The sequence below is a fragment of the Ornithorhynchus anatinus genome, chromosome 21 (genome assembly GCF_004115215.2).
Source record: "Ornithorhynchus anatinus isolate Pmale09 chromosome 21, mOrnAna1.pri.v4, whole genome shotgun sequence".
NCBI classification, from domain to species: Eukaryota; Metazoa; Chordata; class Mammalia; order Monotremata; family Ornithorhynchidae; genus Ornithorhynchus; species Ornithorhynchus anatinus.
Genome location: NC_041748.1, coordinates 7,323,570 through 7,345,816, shown reverse-complemented (window position 1 = coordinate 7,345,816; position 22,247 = coordinate 7,323,570). Strand labels below are relative to the sequence as shown.

The window sequence follows — 22,247 nt, the reverse complement described above, 5'->3', positions numbered from 1 at the left end:
AGTAAGTACTTAACAGATAGCATCAAAAACAAAAATTCATAAAAATACTAGGTGAGGCAATTTACTCCTTCTTTGGCCTATTCATACTAGATAAAACAGCTTCACTGCCAGCACAGGGGCATGTGGAGTCCTTGACACCATGATACCGTGGCTCAGTGGAAAGAGCCCAGGTTTGGGAGTCAGAGGTCATGGGTTCAAATCCAGATCTGCCACTTGTTAGCTGTGTGACTGTGGGCAAGTCACTTAACTTCTCTGTGCCTCAGTTACCTCATCTGTAAAATGGGGATGAAGACTGTGAGCCTCACAAGGGATAACCTGATTACCCTGTATCTACCCCAGAACTTAGAACAGTGCTCTGCACATAGTAAGTGCTTAACAAATAACAATATTATTATTATTATTAGGATACCCTGGGAAATTACTCTATTTTGCCCTATCTAAAGAATACTTATGGTGGGCAGGGAATTTGTCTGTTTATTGTTGTATTGTACTCTCCTAAGCATTTAGTTCAGTGCTCCCTACACAGTAAGTGCTCAATAAATATAATTAAACAAATACCCCTGTCTCTATGACACCCTCAACTTCTTTGCCCCTTATCCCATGTGTGCAAAGAAGTTCTGTAGTCACTTAGGATCTCAGGTTTTGATCTTTATTGTCTGACTTCCAGGTTGGTCACGAGGGAGGAAACTGCTCTTTCCAGAAAAATCCAACCCCCTGCGTCATCCCTCAGGACCAAGAAAACATCTTCCACACCATCTTTGCCTTCTTCACCAAGTCTGGGAGAAAAGTCTTGGTAAGAATTTCCCAGTGGGATTGGAGTACTTTTCTTTTATGATATTTGTTAAGTGCTTACTTATGCCAGGCACTGTACTAAGCCCTAGGCTAATCGACTGGGTTGTAGTCCATGTCCCTCATGGGGCTCACAGTCTTTATTCCCATTTTACAGTTGAGGGAACTGAGGCCCAGAGAAGTAAAGCGACTTGCTCAAGGTCACACCGCAGACTAGTGGCAGAGCTTGTTGGTCTCTGAGGGGAGAGAGAGCAACTTTAAGAAGCAGCGACCACCTTCCCCAGCCCTGGTTTTTTTTCACCCACTCCTCTTGAGTCTATCGGACCCTGGATGGTGAACAGCAGATGTGATTAGCCAAAGTGAGATGGCACATGGTCTGAAGAATGTGAACAGACCTTATTTCTGGGGGAAAAGGGAAAATCCTTTTAAGCGACAAAATAGAAAGTGCAGAGCACCAGGGATAACAGAGGTGGAAAAGCCAGTCAATAGTTTGGGGTGTTTTCCTAACACTTTAGTCCCATATATACAGGCGCTGGAGATGGTCATAGAGCCGTCAATAAATACGTAAGTGCTGGAGGTGGCTGAAAGGTTGATAAGGATCAGAGCACTGATGATTAATCAGGCAAGCGTTGTTGGAAGGGGTGGTATTTGAGAAGGGGTTGAAAGGGGGTGAGGGCTGAGGTCTTGGAGATACGTCGCAGCAGGGAGGTCCAGGCTCTGGGGGCAGCATGAACAGTATCTCTGAGCAGGGAAGAGTGAGATCGGACAGGAGATGGGCTCGGAAGGAGTGAAAAGTTTAAACGGAAAAGTAGTGGGTGAGGAGAACCAATAAATGAAGTGGAGAGAGAATGATTTCCTCTCTGTGACTTTCACCTTCCCACATCGATCCATCTAACACTAGTATTTATTGAGCACTTAATTGGGGCAGGGCACTCAACCGAGTGGTTAGGAGAATACAACAACAATAATAATGATTACGGTACTTGTTAAGTGAGTACTTTGTTCCCAGCACTGTTCTCAGCGCTGGGGTAGATATAAGTCATTCAGGTTGGGAACAAGACCCCTCCCACATTGAGCTCTCATTCTTAATCCCCATTTTCCAGACGAGGTCACTGAGGTCCAGAGAATTCAAGTGACTTCCTGAAAGTCACACAGCAGGCATGTGGCCGAGTTGGGATTAGAACCCAAGTCCTTCTGACTCCCAAGCCCATGCTCTATCCAGTAAGCCATGCTGCTTCTCGTTAGAATTAGTAGACATGATCCCTGCCCTCAAGAACTTGCCATCTAGCTGGGGAGGCAGTCACTAAAGTAAATTACAGGTAGGAGGAAGCTAGAGTTTGAAGATACGTTCTTCAGGGCTAAGGGAGGAAAAGAAGAGTGCACAGAGGACGAGGTCTGAGGACATAGGTGATTTGGATGTGCTGAGATAGTAGGTGTGGGAAAGAGGATGAGGAGATTTGTTTTATGCCATCGAGTCATTTCCCACCCATAGCGACACCATGAACACATCTCTCCCCGAATGCCCCGCTCTCCATCTGCAATCGTTTGGATAGTGGATCCATAGAGTTTTCTTGGTAAAAATACAGAAATGGTTTACCACTGCCTCCTTCCGCACAGTTAATCTGAGTTTCTGCCCTCAACTCTCTCCCATCCCGCTGCTGCCCAGCATGGGTGAGTTTTGATTCGTAGCAGATTGCCTTCCACTCGCTAGCCACTGCCCAAGCTAGGAATGGAATGGATAGGCCTCTGTTTGACTCTCCTTCCTGCAGCCTAGACTGGTAGAGTACTCGATTAGACTGTAAACCCGTCAAACGGCAGGGACCGTCTCTATCTGTTGCCGACTTGTTCATTCCAAGCGCTTAGTACGGTGCTCTGCACATAGTAAGCGCTCAATAAATACTATTGAATGAATGGAAACTCTCCAGGTGCGACCCTGAGAGGGGATGAGGAGATTATTACCTATAAATGCCCCAGTCCTCATACCTACACCTCTCCCTTTATTACTGACCCTAAGATAAAAGTCCTGGAGAATAATAATAATTCTAGTATTCGTTAAGCGCTTACTATGTGTCAAGCACTGTACTAAGCACTGGGGTATGTACACGATAATAAGACCCCACATGAAGCTCACAGTCTAGGTTGGAAGGAGAACCGTTATTTAAGGTCACCTGGCAGACAAGTGGCAGAGCTGGGATTAAATCCTAAATCCCTTGACTCCCAGGCCTGGGGTCTTTCCACTTGGGGTCAGGTACACAGTTGCTTCTGGCATCAGGTTATCATCTGAACTGTAGACTGGAAGCTCGACGAGGGTGGGGAATGTGTCCTTTTATCATTGTATTGCACTCTCCCAAACGCTTAATACAATACTCTGCACCCAGTAAGCGCTCAATAAATATGCTTGTCTGAGTGACGGATCTGAACTCCTGGTACCAATCCTAATGATTCTTTACACCGTTGGAAGAGGGCCTGTATTTTAGATTCCCCTGGTCTGGAGCACTCCAGAAGGCTTGTTTCCTCAGGGGAGTCCCAGTTCCCATTAGCCTAAACTGGCCTATCTAGAAGGTGGGTATGCTGAAGCCTTACTGTGGTAGGGACAGAATGGCAGGGGTGTAGGCCGGGGGGAAGGAGGGAGAGAGAGAGAGAGAGACAGAGAGAGAGAGACACACACACACAAACACACACAGAGACAGAGACTGAGAAACAGAGAGGAGATGGGGTCAAAGGAGCAAAAGACACCTCCAAGTGGAACAATGTTACTTCCATAAATTGCCTTCCTCTCAAAAGTCAAGTTTTGGTGTGGCCACGAGCACGTTAAGCATGGCACAGTGGATAGAGCATGGGCTTGAGAGTCAGAAGGTCATGGTCTACTCCCAGCTACACCACTTGTCTGCTGTGTGACCTTGGGCTACTCACTTCACTTCTCTATGCCTGAGTTACCTCATTTGTAAAATGAAGATTGAGAATGGGAGCCCTGTGTGGGACAGGGACTGTGTCCAACCTGATTATCTTGTATCTACCCCAGCACTTAGTACAGTGCCTGGCACATAGTAAGTGCCTAACCAATGCCACAATTATTATTATTATATTATCATTATATATCATTAATTATATTATTATTATTTTTATTATTACTACTTCACTTCTCTGTGCCTCCATTCCCTCATCTGTAAAATGGAGATTAAAACTGTGAGCCCCAGTTGGGACAGGGACTGCGTTCAACCTGATTGCCTTGTACCAACTCCAGTGCTTAATATGGTGCCTGGCTCGTAGTAAGCACTCAACAAATACCATAAAAAAGTGAATAATTAACCATTTTGACTCTGCCCTTTGTTTGTGCCTCGAAGGACTGCGAAAAGCCGGAAACCCCCTGCCTCACCCTGCACTGTAACCTGAGCGCTCTAGCGAAGGAAGAGACCCGCCCTGTGGCTGTCTACATGCTGCTGAACACGGAGATATTAAAGAAGGTCAGAAAAAAACAAAAAACCCTGCGATCCCCTGGGGCAGGAATGGAATCCGACTCCCTCTTAATTTAGGCTTTGAGACCCAAGAGGGATGGTGACGAGGTCCACCCTGATGGTCTTGTGTCATTCATTCATTCATTCATTCATTCATTCATTCATTCATTCATTCATTCAATCATATTTATTGAGCTCTTACTGTGGGCAGAGCACTGTACTAAGCACTTGCGAGAGTACAATACAACAATAAACAGACACATTCCCTGCCCTCAACGAGCTTACAGTCTAGGGGGAGGGGGAGACAGACATTAATATAAATAAATAAATGACAGATATGTACATAAATGCTGTGGGGCTTTGAGGAGGCGATGAATAAAGGGAGCGATGCAGGGTGATGCAGAAGGGACTAGGAAAAGAGGAAAGGGGGGCTTAGTCTGGGAAGGCCTCTGGGAGGAGATGTACCTTCAGTAAGGCTTTGAAGCCGGGGAGAGTCACTGTCTGTCAGATTTGAGGAGAGAGAGTGTTCCAGTCCAGAGGTAGGATGTGGGAGAAGGGTCGGCAGCGAGATAGATGAGATCGAGGCACAGCGAGAAAGTTGGCACTAGCGTCTACCCCAGTTGTCCCGTCTAGAATTCGCCACCTCTGGATTGAAGGCTGAGCCAATCTCCCGATTCCCCATTTCTGGAGGATGACCACATAAAGTAAATACCACTGATTGATAGTACAGAACTTGGAACATAGTAAGCCCTTAACATATATCGTGATTATTATTATTATTTATTATTAACAATGAATCAGTAGCCATACCAAAAGCATCTAGCACTCAAGTGCCAGAGAGCCCCATGCATTAGTCACTTAACTTCTCTATGTTTCAGTTCCCTCCGCTGTAAAGAGCAAACTAAACCCCTGCTCTCCCTCCTAGTTAGACTGTGAGCTCCATGTGGGACAGGGACTGTCACCAACCTGATTATGATGTATCTACCTCAGCGATTAGAACAGTGCCGGGCTCATAATCAGTGTTTAACAAATTCCACAGTTATTTCATATTGTGAAGCAGCATGCCCTTGTGGAGAGAACACTGGGCCTGAGAGTAAGAGGACCTAGGTTCTAATCCTGACTCTGTCACTTACTTTTCGTGTGACTTTGAACAAGTCACTTAACTGCTTTCTGCCTCATCTTCAAAATGGGGATTCAATACCTGTTTCCCTTCACACTTAGACTTTGAGCCCCGTGCAGATCCTGATTATCTCGTATCTATGTATCTATCCCAGTAGTGTTTGGCTTAACAAATACCACAGTTATTATTATGAAAGATGTGTGGTCAGCTTTGGAAATCCAAGTTGTAGCAGAGTGAAAAATGTTCCTTTAGAACAGCGTTCTTTTCGACTCGAGTCCCGACTCTTTCCCGGCCTCAGACCTCAGCCAATGAACTCTTCATTCAGCCCATCTCACTGCCCTTCCCAGCAACGTTAATGAAATAATAACAACACATTCCCCATAAGTCCAACTCACCCTGTCAGTTGAGAGCTAAAGAGAAAGTAGGTTTTGAATGAGCTGCTAAATGGAGTTTTCTTCTTAATAGTAACAGTGCTTGTTAAGGATTTATGATGTGTTGGGTACTGTATTAAGCACCAGGGTAATGATAATAATAGTAATAAATGTGGTATTTGCTAAGCGCTTACTATTTGCCTGGGGTGGATACAAGCTAATTGGGTTGGACACAGTCCCTGCCCCACATAGGGCTCACAGTCTCAATCCCCATTTTACAGATGAGGGAACTGAGGCACAGATAAATTTAATGACTTGCCCAAGGTTACACAGCAGGCAAGTGATGGAGCTGGGATTAGAACCCAGGCCCTTTTTACTCCCTGGCCCATGCTCTATCCACTAGGCCATGCTGCTTCTCTAGATACAAGATAATCAGATTGGACACAGTCCCTGTCCCACACTGGGGTTCGCAATCTAAGTCAGAATGAGGAGGATCTCGCCTCCATTTTTCAGCTGAAGGAACTGAGATACAGAGAAGTTAATCAATCAATGGCATTTATTGAGTGCTTACTATGTGCAGAGCACTGTACTAAGACCTTGGGAGAGTATGGTAGAGCAGAATTAGCAGACACATCCCTTGCCCACAACAAAGTTAAGTGACTTCTTTCTAGTGTAAAGGTGTTGGGGGCTCCAGAGTTGAGTGAACTGGATTAGACTGTAAACCCGTCAAACGGCAGGGACTGTCTCTATCTGTTGCCGACTTGTTCATTCCAAGCGCTTAGTACAGTGCTCTGCACATAGTAAGCGCTCAATAAATACTATTGAATGAATGAATGAATGAATGGATTCCGAGGTATTCGATCAGATTTGAATTTTCCACATTTTTATTTTTAATCATATAATCCACTCCCCTCTCATTCCTGCGATTCATTTGCTCGTGTTGATTTTTGGCATCAGGTTTATAAATGTCCCAGTCCGCATAATAAGCCCAAAGTTTTCCAGCCCAAATTAAAAGAAAAAAATTGTTTTGTGATCTTCAGTCTCAGCCAACTGCCAGGACGACCACTCCATAGGGCTGGGTTTGTGGGGAGGAAAGGGGAAGGGATCGGTAGTGGGAAAGGGAGGATGAGGTTTGTATAGGATTAGCCCAAAATATGCCAAGTCAGCGATCCCTCCAGAAAAATGTAAATCAAGGGCCATTTGTGGTTTGCTGGATCTGGGGTTTTTTTTGTGCGCTTGAACCACTTTCTCAGAGGCAAGTCACGTTTATGCAACTTTCAGGATTGTAAGGTCTGCATCAACTACTTGTTCAGGGGATGGAGGATGGGACAAAACTCTATTTTTTCGGCATCTGCCAGCAGTTGGGTTGTTTTTTTGAATGGCATTTGTTAAGTGCTTACTATGTACCAGGTGCTGTTCTAAGCGCTAGGGTAGATACAAGTTAATCAAGTTAAACACAGTCCATGTCCCATGTGAGGCTCACAATCTTCATCCCCATTTTACAGAAGGGGCAACCGAGGCCCAGAGAAGTGAAGTGACTTCCCCAAAGTCAACCAGCAAACAAGTGGCAGAGCCGGCATTAGAACCCAGGTCCTCTGACTTCCAGGCCCTTGCTTTATCCACCAGGCCACGCTACTTCCCTCGGGGGAGTTTTTCAAAGAATGATTCAGGCCTTATTTTAAAGGAAGGAATTAAGAGACCCTCTCAGATCGGAAAAATCCAAGTCTAGAAAGATTTCATTTCTGTTGGCAACGTTGTCCAATGGGCACGGGATTTCACTGCAGTTAAGGTAGGACGGCGGGCTGGAGGAAGCTAGGCCTCAGCAGCGGTAGGCGGTAATGACCGGGGTCACCTTGGAAAGTGAAGTGGCCGCCCATGTTTTTCATCTGCAGGACAGTTCGTCAGTCATCCAGTTTGTGACCAGAGCCAAGGTGAAGGTGGACCCGGCCCTTCGGGTGGTGGAAGTAACCCGGGGGAACCCAGAAGAGGTGTCGGTGAGTAGCCATGGACTTGGGACAGAGCCAAGATGGGATGGATCTTTTTACTCAGCGGGTGAGTGGGAGAGAGGGGCCTCATGGATTCATTAAGAGATTTGTCGCGGCGATGGAGACGGTGTGAAGGGCTTGAATTTGTGGTTCATTCACTCATTCAATCAAATTTATTGAGTACTTACTCTAGGCAGAGCACTGTACTAAGCGCTCGGGAGAGTATGGAAAAACAATAGACACATTCCCTGCCCACAACTATCTTACCATCTAGAGGGAGAGACACATAGAGAAGCAGTATGGCTTAGTGGAAAGAGCAGACGTCATGGGTTCTAATCCCAGCTCTGCCACTTATCAGCTATGTGACTTTGGGCAAGTCACTTAACTTCTCTGTGCCTCATTTGCCTCATCTATAAAATGGGGATTAAGACTGTGAGCTCCACGTGGGACATCCTGATTTCCTTGTATCTACCCCAGCACTTAGAACAGTACTTGGCACATAGTAAGCACTTAACGAATGCCATCATTAGTATTATTAGACATCAATACAAATAAATGAATTACAGCTATGGACATTAGTGCTGTGGGGCTGGGAGGGGGGATGAAGAAAGCGAGCAAGTCAGGGTGGCGCAGAAGGGAGTAGGAGAAGGGGAAAGGAGGGCTTAATCAGGGAAAGGCTCTTGGAGGAGAAAGGTGAAGTTTGGATGGAGTCGGCGGGAATCCGGCTCGTTCCGGATGCCGGGATGGCCCTCCCCGGAGGCCCGTGTTGCTTCTCGGTCGCTGATGACATGCCTGAGTTCTGCCGAGGACTGTGTTCCCTTCACAGCCAGACGTTTAGGTCAGCCAGGGGTGGGATCCCGTGGGGCTTGGCCTGCCGGCCCTGAGTCTGAATCTCCACAGCCAAGTCCGGGCCTAATCTGAGTTAATTTAAACTTTCCCCATCCTCCCACATCTGAGCCTCTGAAGGTGGGAAAATCCGCTAAGAGCTGGCCCTTCTCCGGTCCTGGAGAAATCCCAGCCCCTGTGAGGATCGTGAGACTGAACGGATCCCAGAGTCAAGGACGGAAATGTGCGGAGGTATAGACTCTAGGTTAAGAGTGGGATAGAGGGGGTTGGAAAGGTTGTCCACTGGATCACTTGTCTTTTCTTTAATATAGACCCCTACTCATTTTTTAATGGTATTTTTTAAGCACTTACTATGTACCAGGCACTGTTCTAAGCACTGGGGTAGGTACAAGGTAGTCTAGTTGGACACAGTCCTTGTTCCATGTGGGGCTCACAGTCTTAATCCCCATTTTATAGAAGAGGTAACTGAAGCACAGGAAATAATAATAATAATGTTAATGAATTGACTTGCCCCAGGTCATACAGCAGACAAGTGGTGGGGCTGGGACTAGAACCCAAGTCCTTCCGACTCCCAGGCCAGCACTCTATCCACTAGACCACACTGTTTCTCCTTGTGGCCGGGGATTGGGTCTACAAACTCCATTGCCATCTATTACTCTCCCAGGTGCTTAGTACAGTGTTCTGCGCAGTTTTAGGCACTCAAAAAACTCTACCGATTGATTGAATGGAGGTAATCCCTTTCCTCCCCCACCCCCACCCCCGTCATCCCCCATACTGAGATCCTCTACCTGGAATGAGCTATTGGGGAGAAGAGAAAAGAGCTCTGGTGAATCCCCCAGAGGTTGGGGGAGGAGGAAAGTGAAGGGTATCCCAGAGAGGTCAGGGCAAGCGTTCACTAGAGACTACAGCTACCTAAAACAGATTCGAATTCTCTCACCTCCACTGAGAAGCAGCATGGCCTAGAGAAGAGTCCTGGACAAGGAGTTAGAGAATAAAGATACTTATGATTATGGTGGTATTCCTTAAGCACTTACTATGTGCCAAGTTCTGCAATAGGTGCCTGCTAACCCCATCGGACACAGTTCCTGTCCTTTTGGGGGCTCACAGACTAAATTGGAAGGGGAAGAAGTATTGAATCTCAATCTTATCAAGCCCCTTTTTCCTTTCTCTCTGCTCCCATCTCCCCCATCTCCCCCCGCTTCTCTCCTTCCCTCCTTCCTTCCTTCCCCTACTCCTCCCTCATTCAATAGTATTTTCCTACTCTCCGAGTATTTTCTACTCTCCCTCCTCGCCTCCTGCCCCTTCCAATGCCTGTATTTGGCCATTTCCCTAAATCACCAGTGAGTATAGAAAGACTGAGGAGATGAAACTCAAAGGAGGCCCACTGTGCTTTCATTTAGCTCTGTAAGGAAAAGGTTCCGGAAAGGGGAGGAAGAGGAGGAGGAGAGGGAGGAGGAGGCTGGACCTCCAATCGAAGAGAGGTCTTGGGGTTATCTGTGGATTTCCCCTAGCTGAGCCGTCCTTATTGTGGCCCCGGCAGAGTCAATTTTTAGGTCCTTCTGTCTCAGCTGACTGCCTGCAATTTAGATCAGTGTTTATGCCTGAGCCAGACATCACTGAAAAAATATTCCTTCCTCTTTAGCAGACCGAAGTGTCAAATCCCTTAAGGCATTTCTAAGACATAATTTTTACGAGGAGGTCATCATCGCCCTCTCTGTTGCCAAATGCCGTGCATAGTTCATTGCAGGAGATTCTACTAATTATTTCCCAGGTTTCTCTGGAACCCAAGTTATTCCTGGGCATATTTCCCGGGGTACCCTGATGTTACTCATACCCGGTAGGGGTGTCAAAGTGTTAAATCGAGCTGAAGTTATCACTTATTTTTTCTGTGGCAAGTCGGCCATTCGGATCGAGAAGACATCTGACCCCTGTTGTCGTGGAAGAAAGATGAAATGGCCCCCTGTGGGGGAGATTTCCTGTCTGAGCACTTGCAGGGTGACCTCCTCCAGACAAATGCCTGTGTCTCTTGGGGGGATGTTCTATGGAGGAGAGCAGCCAGTCTAGCCTAGACACAAGAGGAAACTCTCAGTGGCGGCTGTGGGGAGATCCAATCCCAACCACCATACGGACTCCTTGGGGAGGAAATGGAGGAGCACGGCATACTTTTTAAACCAGAAATGCCTTGCTATCCAAGCACTTTTCTATGTCTATGTCTCTCTGCTTTTAACATCGCTGACTTTTTTCGCCCCCCCAACCACTGTGCTGCCCCCCGGCCCCCCGGCCCAAACCCTAGCCTGGAGCTGAATCAACTTCATTCAGTTAATTCACTTGAAAAACTAAAAAACTAACCAGCACTTTCCCATCTAGACTAGCATAGACCGAAGACTGAACCTGCCCAAGTGCTCCTGAATTGCTTTTTTCCTTCCTTCCTTCCTTCCTTCCTTCCTTCCTTCCTTCCTTCCTTCCTTCCTTCCTTCCTTCCTTCCTTCCTTCCTTCCTTCCTTCCTTCCTTCCTTCCTTCCTTCCTTCCTTCCTTCCTTCCTTCCTTCCTTCCTTCCTTCCTTCCTTCCTTCCTTCCTTCCTTCCTCCCTCCCTCCCTCCCTCCCTCCCTCCCTCCCTCCCTCCCTCCCGTCCTCTCGTCCTTCCGTCATCCCTCCCTCCCTCCCTCTCTCCCTTCCCTTCTCTTCCAATCTTGAAGATGTGTCAAAGAGGTTAGCCATCACATGAGAAGCAGTGTGGCCTGGTGGATAGAGCACGGGCCTGGAAGTCAGAAGGACCTGGGTTCTAATGCTGGCTCAGCCACCTGTCTGCTGTGTGTGATCTTGGGAAATTCGCTTAACTTCTCTGTGCCTGTTATCCCATCTGAAAAATGGGGATTAAGACTGTCGGCTCCACGTGGGTCAGGGACTCTGTCCAATGTGATTTGCTTGAATCCACCCAGCACTCAGTATAGTGCCTGACATATTATTATTAAGTGCCGTCGAGTCATTTCCAATTCATAGCGATTCCATGGATATACTTTCTCCAGAGCGTCCTGTCCTCTGCCATAATTTGCCACCTTCCTAACGGTCCTTCCGTTATCGTTGTTAGGGTCTCTCTCCAGCTAGCTGCTGGCCTGCCTCTTCCATGTTTTCCCTGGACTTTTCCTAGCATTAGTGTCTTCTCCTGAGAATTAACTGTCCTGATGATATGTCCAAAATATGCTAATCTAAGTCGAGTCATTTGCCCTTACAAAAAAGACCACTTTGGTTTAATTTGCTCCAAGATCCATTTGTTTGTTTCTCAGGCAGTCCATGGTATTCGCAAAAGCCTTCTCTAGCATCACATTTGAAAAGAATCGATGTTCTTTCTATCCTGTTTTTTCACTGTCCCCTCTTGGACCCATACATTGTCACTGGGCCTGGCATAGAGTAAGCACTTAACAAATACCATAATTATTATTATTATGGTGGTTCCTCCAAGCACCCTCCTCCTTCAGTAGGAGATCGATCCTCCCGGTTAGCGGGGGAGGAGCCCGATATCTGGGAAGAGACTGGGAGCATGGACAGGTAGCCCTCCAGAGCCTGCAAGGGACCTGACAATCTTCAGAGACTGTCTTCAGAGATAATCTCCAGAGACAGTCTTCTCAGATGTAGTTCAGAGGTAATCCTCACAGTCTTCAGAGATAATCTCCAGAGACAGTCTTAGCAGATAGTCTTCGGAGATGATCCCCAGAGACTGTCTTAAGAGACAGACATCACAGATAATCTTCAGAGATAATTTCCAGAGACTATCTTCAGAGACAGATTCCAAAGGCTGTCTCTGGAGACAGTGTTCAGAGACAGTCTTAAGAGACAGTCTTCTGAACAGTCTCCAGGAACAGTGTTTAGGGACAGTCTTCAGAGACAGTTGTTAGAGTCAGTCTTCTGAGACTATCTTCAGAGAGAGACTCCAGAGACAGTCTTTCCAGACAGTTTTCTGAGGCAATCTTTAGAGACAATCTTCAAAGACAGTCCTCCCAGACAGTCTTCAGAGACAATCTTCACAGTCTTCCCAGACAGTCTTCTTAGGCAGTCTCCAGAGACGGTCTCCAGAGGCAGTCTCCAGAGGCAATCTTCAGAAACGGTCTCTAGAGACAATCTTCAGAGATGGTCTCCAGAGACAATCTTCAGAGTCGGTCTTCACAGACAATTGCCAGGGACAATCTTCAGAGACAATTGCCAGAGACAGTCTCCAGGGACAATCCTCAAAGGCTGTCTTCAGAGACAATGCCAAGGCGCTTGCCTGGGCTGGCAGGATTTGGTCTCATCACTGCCCATGAATCCGTCCTGGGGAGACATTTCAGTGTTCCCACAAGGAGTTGTCCGAACAACAGACTGGGAAGAAGAAATCTTTCCTCGCTCCAGCCCCGGGGGAGATGCCAGCAGCCCAGATTTATTTTCTCAGGGTCGAGGCATTGCCTGGGTGGCCAGCTCCCCCTTGACTCTTCTTGGCCTGTGAAAGAGCAGCGTCCGTTGCCCGCTGGCTTACCCTAACCGCTCTTTCCTCCTGGGACAGCGCTTTCCCAGCTCAGTGTCCGTACAGGAAAAGGTTCCATGTCTGATGGGGCTCATGCCGGCCCCTCCGATTCCACAGCATTCCGGCCGCCTCTGCCTCCAGAGTCTCTGGAATGGCTCAGATGGCACGCCTCAGGCAGATGAGAGCCTTGGGACCGGGACTGGAAATACTGTATATATTTATTAATGGTATTTATTAAACGTTTACTATGATCCAGGCACAGTACTAAGCACTGGGGTCTTGTCTTATGCTGTCAAGTCGTCTCCGACCCATAGTGACAACATGGACAAATCTCTCCCAGAACGCCCCACCTCCATCTGCCATCGTTCTGGTAGTGGATCCCTAGAGTTTCCTTGGTAAAAATATGGAAGTGTCACTGCCTCCTTTCACCTAGTAAAATTGAGTCTCCGCCCTCGACTCTCTCCCATGCCACTGCTGCCCAGTACAGGGGAGTCTTGTCTTGTAGCAGGTTGCCTTCCACTTGTTAGCCACTGGCCAAGCTGGGGATGGAATGGGTAGGCCTCTGCTTGACTCTCCCTCCCATAGTCAAGATTGGTAGAGTACTGGAAACTCTCCAGGTGCGTCCCTCGGGTGGGTAAGCACAAGGGTAAGATACAAGCTAATCAGGTTGGATACAATCCCTGTCCCACGTGGGGCTCACCGTCTTAATCCCCATGAGGTAACTGATGTTGTACCTGAGGCACACTGAGGTAGATGAGGTAACTGAGGCACAGAGAAGTGACTTGCCCGAGGTCACACGGCAGAAAAGTAGCCGAGCCAGGAATAGAACCCAGGTCCTTCTGACTCCCAGGCCCATGCTCAGCCATGCTGAAATACAGACAGGGGTTTGACAGAACCACTCCCCCTCCTTCCATTGACTGGAACTGAGGTTTCCATGTGGGAAAGGTAGGGCCCTCCTTCATCTTGCCTCTCCCGGGATGTGTGGAGAACATCGGTTAGCTGGGATTGTGAATAGAGAGTATTAAGATCTGTCTCTCGGTCTAGACTGCTGGATCGCTGTGGGCAGGGAGCGTGTCCACCAACCCTCTGAACAGTGCTCTGCTCATAGTAAGCACTCAAAACATACAATTGCTGATAAGCATGAACCTCTCCGGCCAGAACCTCGAACAGTCTTGCCAGGCTTGGCACATTGCGGGAAACAGTGTGGATAGAGTCCAGGTCTAGCAGTGAGAGGACCTGAGTTCTAATCCTGGCTTCGCCACATACCTACTGCGTGACCTTGGGCAAGTCACTTCACTGGGCCTCGGGTCCTTCATCCACAAAGTGGGGATTCAGTATGTGTCCTCACTCATTGATCAATCACTGGTATTTACTTTCATTCATTCATTCAATAGTATTTATTGAGCGCTTACTATGTGCAGAGCACTGTACTAAGCGCTTGGAATGAACAAGTCGGCAACAGATAGAGACAGTCCCTGCCGTTTGACGGGCTTACGGTCTAATCGGGGGAGACGGACAGACAAGAGCAATGGCAATAAATAGAGTCAAGGGGAAGAATATCTCGTATAAACAATGGCAACTAAATAGAATCAAGGTGATGAACATTTCATTAACAAAATTAACAAAATAAATAGGGTAATGAAAATATATACAGTTGAGCAGATGAGTACAGTGCTGAGGGGATGGCAAGGGAGAGGGGGAGGAGCAGAGGGAAATGGGGGGAAAAGAGGGTTAAGCTGTGGAGAGGTGAAGTGGGGGTGGTAGAGGGAGTAGAGGGAGAAGGGGAGCTCAGTCTGGGAAGGCCTCTTGGAGGAGGTGAGTTTTAAGTAGGGTTTTGAAGAGGGGAAGAGAATCAGTTTGGCGGAGGTGAGGAGGGAGGGCGTTCCGGGACCGCGGGAGGACGTGGCCCGGGGGTCGACGGCGGGATGGGCGAGACCGAGGGACGGTGAGGAGGTGGGTGGCGGAGGAGCGGAGAGTGCGGGGTGGGTGGTAGAAAGAGAGAAGGGAGGAGAGGTAGGAGGGGGTAAGATGATGGAGAGCCTTGAAACCTAGAGTGAGAATTTTTTGTTTTGCGCGGAGGTTGATAGGCAACCACTGGAGGTTTTTAAGGAGGGGAGTGACATGCCCAGATCGTTTCTGCAGGAAGATGAGCCGGGCAGCGGAGTGAAGACTAGACTGGAGCGGGGCGAGAGAGGAGGAAGGGAGATCAGAGAGAAGGCTGACACGGTAGTCTAGCCGGGAAATAACGAGAGCCCGTAGCAGTAAGGTAGCCGTTTGGGTGGAGAGGAAAGGGCGGATCTTGGCGATTGTAAAGGTGAGACCGGCAGGTCTCGGTAACGGATAGGACGTGTGGGGTGAACGAGAGAGACGAGTCAAGGATGACACCGAGATCGCGGGCCCGAGAGACGGGAAGGATGGTCGTGCCATCCACGGTGATAGGGAAGTCTGGGAGAGGACCGGGTTTGGGAGGGAAGATGAGGAGCTCAGTCTCGCTCATGTTGAGTTTTAGGTGGCGGGCCGACATCCAGGTGGAGACATCCCGGAGGCAGGAGGAGATGCGAGCCTGAAGGGAGGGGGAGAGGACGGGGCGGAGATCTAGATCTGCATGTCATCTGCGTAGAGGTGGTAGTCAAAGCCGTGAGAGCGAATGAGTTCACCAAGGGAGTGAGTGTAAATGGAGAATAGAAGAGGGCCAAGAACTGACCCTTGAGGAACTCCAACAGTTAAAGGATGGGAGGGGGAGGAGGTGCCAGCGAAGGAGACCGAGAATGACCGGTCAGAGAGATAAGAGGAGAACCGGGAGAGGACGGAGTCCGTGAAGCCAAGGTGAGATAAGGTATGGAGGAGGAGGGGATGGTCGACAGTGTCAAAGGCAGCAGAGAGGTCAAGGAGGATCAGAATGGAGTAGGAGCCATTGGATTTGTCAAGAAGGAGGTCACGGGTCACCTTAGAGAGAGCAGTCTCGGTAAAGTGGAGGGGACGGAAGCCAGATTGGAGGGGGTCCAGGAGAGAATGGGAGTTAAGGAATTCTAAGCAGAGCTGAGCGCTTACTGAGCGCTTACTGAGCGCTTACTGAGTGCAGAGCACTATACTAAACACTTGGGAGAGTACAGTGTGGCAGAATGAGCAGACACATTTTTCCAGGTGTTGAAAGAGGAGGCCTGTTCCAATCATGAGAGGCTAGAGCTCGCCATAGGAATGTATGCCCAGTTGGCCACTGAAAAGGAAGTGTGATTTGGTTTGGAGCTGCAGTTGGCTGTTGACCTAGGGGTTGTGGGGAGGGGGAGGTCAGTGGGACACTGGATTTGATAAACCAATCAAAATCTCTCATCACCACACGCTTTGGACCTCCTTAATAACAATATTAATAATAATGATAGTGGTATTTGTTAAGTGCTTACTAAGCACCAGGCACTGTACTAAGCATGGGGTAGATAAAAAGGTAATTGGGTGGAACATAGTCCCTGTCCCACATAGGGCTCAGTCTTAACCTCGTTTTCCAGATGAGGTAACTGAGGCCCAGAGAAGTGAAACGACTTGCGCACGGTCACACGGCAGACATCTGGCGGAGCCTGGATTAGAACTCAGATCCTTCTGACTCCCAGCTCTGTGCTCTATCCACTAGGCCATGGAGACTTTGACCTCTTCGCCTGCTTTGAGTTTTCCTTAATAATTATGGTATTTAGTATTTGTTTAGCATCTTGTTTAGTGCTTACTATGTGTCAAGTACTGGTCTAGGCACTGGGATCGATTCACGTTAGTCACTTCAGACACAATCTCTGTCCCATACAGGGCTCACAGTCTCAGTAGGAGGGAGCATAGGTATTTCATCCCCATTTTACAGTTGAAGAAACAGAGGCACAGAGAAGTGAAGTGATTTGCCCAAAGTCACACAGCAGGCATGTGGCAGAGCTGGAGTTAGAACCCATTTCCCTGACTCCCAGGCCTGGGTCTCTTTTGCAGCAGCAGCTTGGCTCAGTGGGGATGCAGCGTGGCTCCGTGGAAAGAGCCCGGGCTTGGGAGTCCTGTATCTACCCCAGTGCTTAGAACCTGATGACCCTGTATCTGCCCCAGCGCTTAGAACAGTGCTCTGCACATAGTAAGCGCTTAACAAATACCGACATTTATTTTTTTTTGCTAGGCCACGCTGCTTCCCAAGCAACACTTAGTACAGTGTTTTTGCACAAAGTAAGCAGACTAAGAGGGGCCCCTAGACTTGAAAATTTAGGTATAGAGTATGATGTTTTGACTTAAAGTCCCCCGATCCACTACAGATGAGGATGAGAGAAGAGGGCATTTTAGGTGGTGGTGGTAAATAGTATTTCTTGATCAAAGCATTAGGAAAAATTCACAAATGAGCAATAGTAATAATAATAATAATAATAATGTTGGTATTTGTTAAGCGCTTACTATGTGCCGAGCACTGTTCTAAGCACTGGGGTAGACATAGGGGAATCAGGTTGTCCCACGTGGGGCTCACAGTCTTGATCCCCATTTTACAGATGAGGGAACTGAGGCACAGAGAAGTTAAGTGACTTGCCCACAGTCACACAGCCGACAAGTGGCAGAGCTGGGATTCGAACTCATGAGCCCTGACTCCAAATCCCATGCTCTTTCCACTGAGCCACGCTGCTTCTCTCTCTGTAGAGAAGCCTCTACAGCCTCTAGTAGACTCTCTGACTGCCAAGAGACTCCCAATCTAAGAATAAATCTGGAAGAAGCAGCGTGGCCTAGTGGATAAAGCACAGGCCTGGGAGTCACAAGGACTTGGGTTCCAATTCTGGCTCTGCCACTTGTCTGCTGTGTGACCCTGGGCAAGTCACTTCACATCTCTGTGCCTCAGTTACCTCATCTGTAAAATGGGGATTAAGACTGTGAGCCCCAGTGGAGCCCCATGCATCCAAACTTGTGTATACCCCAACGCTTAGAACAGTGCCTGGCACATGATAAGCGCTTAACATAGCATATAGGGAAAAAAGGGCTCTGTGTGTCAGTTGTGTATTTGTGTGGGCTCCCACACACATATACACATATGGAACTTGAATTTAAACCTGTAATTCCTTATCTTTATCTTTCCAAAGTGCTTCGTAACGAGCATCTGGGAAGGGACTGATCAAGGAATGGTACTGGGTGGAGGTCTGACCTTTTTGGTCAGTCCCAAGCAAGAGCCAACATTGGATGATAAACGGAAACACATTCCAGGAACTTCCAGGCCCAGACCTGGGGCGGAGTCTGGCCAGAATAAGCCCGGCGTCGGTGACTTGGGGAGGTCACTGTGGATTGCTCTGCTTGAAACCAGCCTTGTCCCCGGGGTATAGGAGGGCTGGGCCCATCTCTTTTCCTCCTCCTTGCCCTCCCACCAGGTCTTCTCCCTGTGGCATGCTATGATTAGGGGTTGTTATTTGACAATGGCTGTGGCTGGCCTAAATTCTGGAAGTTCAAATTTCCTGGAAGTCACACAGCCACCTCAGTTTTCTTCTCTCAGTTACCTCAGGATTCCCAAAAGCTGGATGAGCTTCCAGCATCCGGTGCACCCAGTGAAGTAGCACAGCTGTCCTTTGGCCTTCCATGAGCTCTCCCTATCTTTCTCTCTCACACACTCTCACTTTCTCTCTTCCTCCTGACCTGACAGGTGGTCTTTGAGGCGCTACACAATCTGGAGCCCCGTGGCTATGTCGTCGGCTGGATCATCGCCATCAGCCTGCTGGTGGGGATTCTCATCTTCCTGCTCTTAGCCGTGCTCCTCTGGAAGGTAAGCTTTTCCCGCCTCGGACGGGTGTACCCAATATGTCCTGCTCGGCCCCCACAGCTCCGGGCTTCTTGGTCCTCTCGGGCCCCGGAGTCCCTTTGCCCCGAGAGGCCCAGTGAGGGTTCCAGTTAGGAGATCTCAAGCAGAGAGGGCTGGGAAAATTAAGTTGACATGCTTCCTCCCAGCCATTAAGTCAGGATGGGTCCAGAGGCTTGTTTCATAGAAGCCGTCAGAACGTAATCATGCCAATCCACTTGTCCTCCCAAGGCCTGGCCTTTGAGGCCTAACTGAGGCACCTCCATCTTGAATGCCACGGGAAGGTGAAGAGAGTGTGGGAGTAGCTGTGGAATGGGGTTTTGGTTTAGTTTTGTGGAGGAAGCCCCGAAGACAGAACCACAGCGATGTGTCTTTCTAGAGCAGAGGTAGGGAACGCATGGCTAATGAGCCATATCTGGCTCGATTTGGAGCCAAACACGGCTCTCGATGCGGGTCTCGGGCTAATCGGGGCAGCTGCCAAATGGCTCCCAACTATGCTCATGGGCCTGCACAGGCAGTCTATCTGTCGGAGGCAGGGAGGGAAGGTCTACAGGCAGATCACCCAAGAACCTCTGAAGAGAGACCCCAACCCCAAGGAAGCCACTGACTCCGTCCTCTGCCAGGGGAGTCACCCAGGGTTGGACAGGACCTACCCCACTTGGTTCATCCACCCTGGCCTATTCAAACGAGCCAATCCTCACCGGTCCCTCGTGTCAACTGGAAGGGGAAGCCCCAAAGAGAATTTCAATCGGTCCATCCAGAGCCATGAAGATGGATGTCCAGGAAGCAACCCCTTCCCGTTTCCTCTGTTGGGAGACCGAGCGCTCTAATCACTGGAAGAATCAAAAATTCATCATGATTCCTAAATTACAAAATGCCAAAGCTCCCTCCAGTTGAAGGAGAATGCCCAGCTGAAACCTGACTGCAGGGCAGGGGGAGGTGGGGAGGGTTTCAGTGTGATTCTCTGAGTCGGAGGAAAGTGGGGGATTCCTGAAGCTGGGGCTATCCCATGCAGCCCTTTTGGGCAGGGGGTGAGAGCCAGGCTCTGCTGCTGCTGGCCATGCCCAGCAACTTTAGGCTCGCCCTACAATCACAATAATAATAACGGTAACGCTTGCGATAGCTTTTAGGAGCTTATTATGTGCCAAGCACCATATTAAGGACCGGGGAGGATACGAAACAATCAGGTCAGGCACAGTCCCAGACCCCCATGGAGCTCCCTGTCTAGGTAGGAGGAAGAACAGGGTATTTGTGGTATTTGTTAAGTGCTTACTTTGTGCCAGGCACTGTTCTAAGTCCTGGGGTAGATATAAGATAATAAGGTTGGATATGGTCGCTGTCATTCATTCATTCATTCTTGTTTATTGAGCATTTATTGTGTGCAGAGCACCCACATAGGGATCATAGTCTTAATCCTCATTTTACAGATGAGGAAACTAAGGCACAGAAACGTTCAGTGACTTGCTGCCGGACACCTGTAGGCAAGTGGTAGAGCCGGGCCTAGAACCCAGGTCTACTGACTCCCAGGCCCATGCTCTTTCCGCAAGGCCCCGGCCTGTCAGCTAGGCCAAAGATGGGTTCTTCTTTCTAAATTAGAGTCATCTCTGTACCCATCTTCCCCCACCACAGTTTCACTCAGGAGTGACAGTCAACTCAGTAGAGATATTTCCTTCCTAAAATTTTTTCCTTCCTATAAATTTTTTTTAGGCATTGGTTAAATGCTTATTATTAATGTCTCTCTTCCCCTTTATATTGTGAGCTTGTTATGGGCTGGGAACCCGTCTGCTAATTCTATTGTATTGTACCTTCCCGAGCACTAAGTACAGCTCTCTGCACATAGTAAGAACTTAATAAATACCACCGATTGCTTGATTACTCTGTTCCAGGCACCATACTAAATGCTTAGGTAGATAATCAGGTTGAATTCAGTCCATGTCCCACATAGAGCTCACAGTTTGAATCCCCATTTTACAGATGAGATAACTGAAGCACAGAGAAGTTCAGCGATTTGTCCAAGGTCACACAGCAGATGAATGGCAGAGCTGAGATTAGAACCCAAGTCCTCTGATTCCCGAGCCCATTCTTTAACCACTAGCCCACCCTGCTTCTACATGACTCTACATGATTCTACAGGTGGAAATTGGGAGCCAAGAGACCTTAGAAGTCAGTGCCTTGGACGGGGCCTCAGGCCAAACCCTACATTCAAACAATCCGTGTCTTTCTTGGGTAGATTCCCAAGTCTTTCACATTCCAGGGCCAATGCGAAGTCTAGGTAATATTTATCCTTCTAATACCAGTGGAGAAAATCACCCCTGGATTGAACCACAGCTCAAAGGTCCTGAAGCCTAGGCTGTGTGTGATCTTGGAATGAATCCCACCCCCAATCCCAGGTCACCCCTGGGGGTGTGGGCTATCGGTTTCCTGCCGTTGTTACTTGAGGTCTTGCCATCCCAGCTTGAGGGCTGAATCCGTCTGTCTGGAGCTTTGAAATGTGATTCCGTGTTTTCTGGGGGTATCCACTAAATCTTACTGAATTTCCCGTGTGCACTGACACGTCTGTTGACATTTTGCAATTTAGGAAATTCAACAACTGCATGGTTTGGTTGAATTTTTGATTCTTCCGATGGCTAGACTCAGGAGCATGTGGTCTCCCGGTAGAGAAAACAGGAAGTGGTTGCTTTGTGGATGTCCATCTTTATGTCCCTCTTTGGGGCTTATCTGTCAATCCGTGGTATTTATTGAGCACTCCTGTGTGCAGAGTACTAAACAGGCCCCTGTATGGAATTGATTACACAACTGTGGTAGATGCTAATGAGAAAGGGAAGCAGTATGGCCTAAGGAAAAGAACACAGACCTGGGAGTCAGAAGACCCGGGTTCTAATTCCGTTCTCCCACTTAGCGGCTGTGTGATAGTGGGCTGGTCATTTAACTTCTCTGTGCCTCAGTTTCCTCAACTATAAAATGGGGGTGTTCTTCCTCCTACTTAGACTGTGAGCCTCACGTGAGACAGGGACTGTGTCTGACCTGAGTAACTCAAATCTATCCAAATGCTTAGAACAGCACTTGATTCATAGTAAGTGCTTAAAAAATGTAATTATTATTATGATCATTATTATGAGGAAGAAGAAGCACTGAAAAATTATCTCCTTCAAAAATCTCCTCTCAGAGATTTTATTTCTCCAGTTCAGCCTATGGAGAGTCAAAACACAAGACGCAGACCACTGGAGGAACACCAGATAAAGAATGACTTTGATAACCTCACTAGCGCAGCTGATCTCGTCTACCAGCTCTATTGTATTGTACCCCTCAAGCGCTCAATATAGTTCTCTGCACTCAGTAAGTGCTCAGTAAATACCATTGATTGATTGGCTGATTGATTGGCAGTCAGCAGGATTCGCA

The 22,247-nt window shown here is 48.2% G+C and overlaps 1 protein-coding gene across 1 annotated transcript in view; it reads left to right on the top strand.

Annotated features, from left to right (window-relative positions):
- The window catches only part of ITGA9 (integrin subunit alpha 9), a 286,676-nt gene that overhangs the window by 250,138 nt on the left and 14,291 nt on the right, over window positions 1-22,247 (top strand). Inside the window, exons 24-27 of the mRNA XM_029049589.2 lie at window positions 668-793; window positions 4,134-4,253; window positions 7,628-7,729; window positions 18,696-18,815. Coding sequence (XP_028905422.1) covers window positions 668-793; window positions 4,134-4,253; window positions 7,628-7,729; window positions 18,696-18,815 — 468 coding nt within the window. The remainder of the gene's footprint in view (window positions 1-667; window positions 794-4,133; window positions 4,254-7,627; window positions 7,730-18,695; window positions 18,816-22,247) is intronic.